The sequence below is a fragment of the Marmota monax genome, unplaced genomic scaffold (genome assembly GCF_021218885.2).
Source record: "Marmota monax isolate L192 unplaced genomic scaffold, Marmota_monax_Labrador192_F-V1.1 WCK01_AAM20220418_F8-fsc00155, whole genome shotgun sequence".
Classification (NCBI taxonomy): Eukaryota; Metazoa; Chordata; class Mammalia; order Rodentia; family Sciuridae; genus Marmota; species Marmota monax.
Window position 1 is genome coordinate 3,826,593 of NW_026694554.1, and position 6,000 is coordinate 3,832,592.

The 6,000-nt window shown below is 49.9% G+C and overlaps 1 protein-coding gene across 2 annotated transcripts in view; it reads right to left on the minus strand.

Annotated features, from left to right (window-relative positions):
* Tmem255a (transmembrane protein 255A) overlaps positions 1 to 5,767 on the minus strand; it is a 63,044-nt gene extending 57,277 nt beyond the window's left edge. For both annotated transcript variants that reach the window (XM_046420925.2, XM_046420924.2), the window contains exon 1: positions 5,555 to 5,767. In XM_046420925.2, coding sequence (XP_046276881.1) covers positions 5,555 to 5,612 — 58 coding nt within the window. In that variant the 5' untranslated portion in view covers positions 5,613 to 5,767. The remainder of the gene's footprint in view (positions 1 to 5,554) is intronic.
* Between the last annotated feature and the right edge of the window lie 233 nt (positions 5,768 to 6,000).

A 6,000-nucleotide genomic window follows, 5' to 3' on the forward strand; every position in this document is an offset into this window, starting at 1 on the left:
GCATGGAAGGTAGGGAGAATGAAGCAGTGGTGAGTCTTATGATGGGGTTGCCTGCCCCAGGTGGCTTAACTGTCATTTGAAGCCTGAAAGAAATCCCTTGGGACAGCTCCTAAGACCAGGTCATTCTGGGAAGCCTCACTGCAGCCTCAAGAGGCAGTGATAGAAAGATGCTGCCTAGACTGCACCATAAGGAGGGAGGAGGGAGAAAAGGGGGAAGGGGAAAGAAAAATCAGGAGGGCCTTGGTGGTGAAAGCGGGGGAGGGTGCCATGTTGGGCCTTGCAGCCTCCTGCACACATCCTCCCACTGCCGCCCCCAGTATGGAAGAAAAGCCTCAGTAGTGCCACCCTGGGTTAGCCCCACCATCTATCTTGTCTTCCCTGTGCAAGCCACCGGAGATGGGAGGGGCTGGCAGTCTCCCCTGACGTCAGCCTCAAAAGTGAGGGATGTGACTCATCAGGGTCATTTTTTATATAGTACTGTGCTTTGACCATTTTACATCAAAATTTAGAAGTGGTTTGAGCCTTTATAAGCACCCATATAGTAATGTGCCAATCACCCTGGGAAGAGAGGTTACAGTTGGGAAATGTGGTTCCTCTCCAGTGAGACCTGAATCCAGGAAAAACATAAAGGCCCAGAGACACCTGTAACATCAGGGGCTTTTGTGTGAGATGGCTATTAGGGATGCAAATGGCAAACTGATGAGCAGTAAGCATGATGAGCAAAGTAAGCCATTCAGACAGCCTGGTGCTGGGAAGAGAATAAAAGAGGGGTGGGGTGGGTGGGATGAATAGGATTTATTTCTTCTGTTTATCTGAAGATTATTTATCCTTCCTCTCCAAAGCAAGGCCACTAAGTCTATTCGATGATAGATACTTAGTGAATATCTGTAAGTTGGTTCAAGGGAAGGACTGTAATGTAAACTTAGCAACCCCACCTCCCATTCTTGTAAGCCTTCCTTTCTCCTTTGTCACCCCCACAGGATCTCTAGCCCTCCCCTGCCTCAAATTGGCAAAAGAGAGTAAGGGAACATCTGGATAGATACAAGGTATCTTACACGGAAAACATGTAACCTTACAGATAAACTGGAGGAGTGTGTGTGTATGCATGGTCTTGCTAATTTGTTTGTTTCACCAGCCTGTTCCTTCTCCACCAACTGACCTTTAATTTTCACAGCTCCTGGGTCTTCTTTGCAAATATCACTCTAACTCTTAAAAGCACAGGAGCCAGGTCAGAAAAGTGACTCAGCAAACCGCATGGTGTCATTCGGAAATCTATTTCCCCCCTCTGCTTTAGAATTGAAAATTCAGTCAGTTGAGAAACCCAAAGATCCTACAACCCCCACAGGGTTCTTACCTCCAGAATAGGATTTGCTTTGGATAAAATGCTAAGAAAATGCTCCCTTCGTTATGTTGAATTTTCTGTTCTTGGTCCCTCCCCGCTCCCCCATCAACCCTTATTTTACACTATAAGGCCCACAGTCGTATAAAATTAAATTTTTTCTAGTTGCACTGGGGGAGTTGACTACTTGGTGAAGCTCCTGGGTGAATCTTTTCAAAATGAAGAATCACCCCTCAATTAAACTTCAGTGTCAATTTGACTTAATACAATCGACATCTACTTAGAGCAAGACATATGGATAGTATGTTCTATGAAGATGTGGCCAGGGATCCTAAAAGGTGGCTTATTATGTTTGCTTAAAACATTTTCCTGGTGATTGTTTAATTTTAGAAGGAAAATAATCTTATTCTAATTAAGGTACAATTTGGGGTTTGCCTTCAATTTTTTCTGTGAACATGTAGCATTGTTTTGTTCCTGTTTTGCTTAGTAAACCAGCACATCATAAACTAAGACACTATGAGCTAATTAAAAACAGCAGCAGGTACTTGAAAACAGTGCCTATCACAGTGTTTAGTATCTAGTGAGCAGTCGGTACTTGTTGAATAAACAAGGGGCAACATCTCAAAATTATCTCCCTTCTAATTAAAAAGGCTTGGGAAGAATTGTGTAAATAAATATTGGTTAGGTTCATAGAACTGATTTTTTAAAAATAGGGTACAACTGAGGGCTCCCCAGAACTGAAGGCCTTCTGGACATCTGTGTCACAATACCAGTATCTCCCACTAACCCATCCCTTTGGTGCCCAGTATATTTATGCTTAAACAATAACTGCTAAAACCAACAGAACCTAGAGTCTGAAATCTCCTCAATGGCATTGCTTCCCCCCACCCAGCAGCCTCCCTGCAGAACTACTGCAGCCCTCCCTCTCTGCAGTGCCCCACCTCCATCCCAGAATCCCAAGGACCAGGATGCTCAGCTCTAGAGGCACCCAATTATTTGCTATCTCCACTCTTCCAAATACAGCCAGCTTCTCCCTCCTCTGGGTTTTCCTCCTGATCAGAGCCCCCACCTGCATTGCGGTCTTTGAATCCGAGTCCCTCCCTTCATTTGAAACCTGCTCAAAATTCACCTCCTCCAAGTTTTTCTTGATCAAGCTCTTTCTGCTCCATTCACCCATTATTTCCTGCCCCTAAATTCCTAGAGACCATACTCAGTAAATATTTTAACTGGAACTGCTACAATTACAATTGTAATTGTGGGTCTGGTCCACAGCCCACCAGTTCCAGGACTAGGTATCTGACAAGATAAGGCGTGGGCTGCTTAAAGCACAGGATGTTGTCTCTGTCCACTTGTGTTTTACCTTGTACATGTTCTTGATTACCCCCTCCCAAGAAAGTAGATAAGGTGTGTAATCTTTATTGGGGCGCAGCAAAGATGGAGGCTCAGTGTCCTGTCCTGTATGCTGTGCTATTGACGATTGGCTAATTCTCAGGGTTGATCTTTTGAAACAAACCCATTAGGATTTGCTTACCTGAATCTGCTTTGCCACACAGGTCATGGATGGATCCCAGGAAGTCCCCCGCTTTGAGAGTCCGTGCAAACAGGTGGCTGCCCACACAAGAGCTTCAAAGCTCTGCCAGCCTCCCAAACATATCTTTAAAGGTGCTGAAATCCACCACCTCTACCCTCTTAGTCAATTCTTTGAAAGGAAACAGCCAAGGCCTCCCGGTGAATTATAAATGTGTTATTTGGGAAGGAAGGAATGCCCTGCTGTAATAGAGATGCCTTAGCGCCTGGGGGCAGTGTTGCCAAAATGGAGAAGGGGGTTTCTAGAAGGGGATGGAGGGGCGCAGGAGTCAAATTACCGGCTTTATAATTTTCAAGCGCATGCTCCGCTCTGAGTCTTGCTCATCCCCAGGCAGCCAGCAAACATAGAGTGCAGGCACCTTGATGTAGTGTGTGTCTGTGTGTTTAAATTTTTATTGTTTTGGCTGCGGTTGTGTCTTGACTGTAAAGGGACTCCCCTCAGAAATGCTGCCCATAGAGGCTGAAACACTAACCCACCCACTCACTCCCGCTCCCCTCCTGCAAGGGAAGTGTGGCATTGCCAGGGATAAGTGGGAGTAGCTCCTAAGTAGCCTAGACGCTGATTCAGGCCTGGACTGTGCGGGACCAGTGCCAGGGGACTCCGGGGAGACTCCCATGTTCAAAACTGTTGGAAACCCAGGGTTACCACTCAGCTCAGGAATTTGCTCATGCTGTAGGTCTGCGGACTTTAAAAAGCGGAATGCGTGGCACCGGTTCCGCGTCCTATGAAATCTATTCTTTTCCCACAGTGTTGAGAATGGGCAAAGCCCACTTAAGCTTCTTGTTGTGCAGACCTTCTGAGAAACACAACACGGGCTGGGGGCCCTTGGGAGTCCAAGAAAGAACTTTCTTAGTCTTCTTCCCCCAACCCACAGTGCAGTGTGTTAAGTAGCAACCCTTTATGCCTTGATCTTCCATATGCCCACTCAGTCAGATGTGCCAGGGCGATGAGGCTTGATTTGCAGGTGGTTGCCCGCTGCGGGAATGGTCGCTGAGGAACCCTTGCCCTCCTCCACCCAACCCTCCCTGGAGCAACAGCTTGGCGTCGGGGAACCAGGGCTGTGCTGGCGCCACAGCTGGCCAAGGTAAGGAGTACATTCTGTGTGCGTGCGTGTGCGTGTGTGTGTGTGTGTGTGCGTGCATGTTGGAGAAACAGCAAGAGAACCCTGGGGTTAAGGAGGGGGCGGGGGAGTCTGGTACTGCTGGGCTCTAGATTCGACTCTGGTCTCGTTTGTGCCCCGTTGCAAAACAACTACGTCCTAAAAAATGAAAAGAGCAAAATCTTATGCTGAATATGCAAAACCATTGAAAATATGGATCTTTCTCCCATCCCGCAGATAACAGTTTCTGGGGACCCTTCTGTGAACGAATTTTGTTGAGATGATGTCTTTTGCAGGCAGTAGAGAGCTCGCATAAGAGATTCAATCTTCTCCCCGCCCCCTCCCCTTGAGATGTTCCAGCAAATTCATCATAGAAAACCTGAGCAGAGTGAATGGCAGGAATCCGGGTCGGAGGGATTTTGCGGGATATAAAGTAAGTTGGAAAGAGCGAATTCGATTTGGTTGAAGTGTATCCGCGGCGAATTTTAAGATTAGGTGGGATCAGGGTTTGACAATCCCCTCCTGCTCTCCTGGGCTCCAAATTAATTTCTCCGCCCAGTGAAATCATAGGGCTTGGGAAGGTGTCTAACAGTTGAGGGGGCTGGGTTTGTTTTTGTTGTTGTTGTTTGTTTGTAACTACCAAATAACAGCTTTGAGGACAGCCAAGTAGGTGCCCAAAGGTAGCGGTTCCCCAGTTTCTAGGAGAAAAGGTGTTGAAAGGGGCCCCTCCTCCTTCAACCACCGTGAGAGGAAAAGCGCGACTTCAGAAGATGAGCGGGCTCGCGCTTGGTCTTCTTTCTCCCACTCTCACTTGTCCACCCCCCCCTCCCCGTGTTTTTCACACTCACGCACATTCCGTGCATTTGGAACAGAATAGGAATCAAATTCAAGGAATGTTGATCCTGCACTGCAGACGGCAGGGCTGGGCTGTCTTGAGTGATTCCTTAGGAATTCCCCTCCCGCCAGTCCTCCCCTCCTCCCCCCGCCCATCCCCCAGGGTTGCGCAAACCCCCATTAGAGAGGTGCAAATCAGCACCCCCCCCCATCATCTCTGCAGCTCTGAATTTTAAGGCAGCTTCAAGAGAGTTGGGAGGGGGCGAGGATCCTGCTTCTAATAATTATCTTTAGTCGTGAGCTCTTAGAAGTGACGAGGACTTTGCAAAGAGGGAGCGTCGAATGGAAAGCGAAGGCGCAGGTTGAAGGGAAGTGTTTTGATCCCCAGACAGCTGGGATTTACCACTGGCTGCAAGTCTGTAGACACACGCACACAAACACGCACACACCCGCACTCCTGGGCAGGGATACTCCGCCGCAAGCTTGGCGCTCCAATATCCGCGCGTCGCCCCCCGCCACAACCGGGCCGCTTCCCTGGGGTTCTGGTCCGCCACCCTGACTCTGGGGCTTGTGGACCCCCCCTAGTCCCGCTTCCCGCTCTCTGGCTCTCAGGGCGACTAGGGCGCTCGGAGTCCAGAGGGCAGCGCACTCACCCCTTACTGCCGCCGCCCGTAGATAGGGAGGCTAGACTTACCCATGGAATCGGGCAGGGACATGTCGCTGGACCGCTGCTGAGTCAGGGACTGATGCATGGTGAAAGCTGCCCGGTTGCCCCAGTGCCCGAAGCTGCTTCAAGCGCCCCCAGCTCAGGGCGCCCCGCAGAGCATCCTACTCCGCGGCTGCCTCTGCTGGTCCCTCGGAGAGCTGAGAGAGACTGCCTCTGGTTGAGAGCTGCAGCCCAAGTGCCGCCTCCCCCCTCCCTTCCCCTCTTCTCCTTCCCTCCTCTTCTGCCTCCCTCTGCTCTGGGAGGCAGCAGCATTGGCGGTCCGTGCAGCGGCGTGCGCTTGCGCAAGACGCCCCCTCCCTCCCCCTCGGCCTCCCCATCCTAGTTATCCACCTCCCAGCCTCCCAAGCCAGACAGGGAGCCGTTTTAGCCCCTTGGGGCCAGGGCTGCGCAGAGAAAGGGAAGGAGGCTTCAGC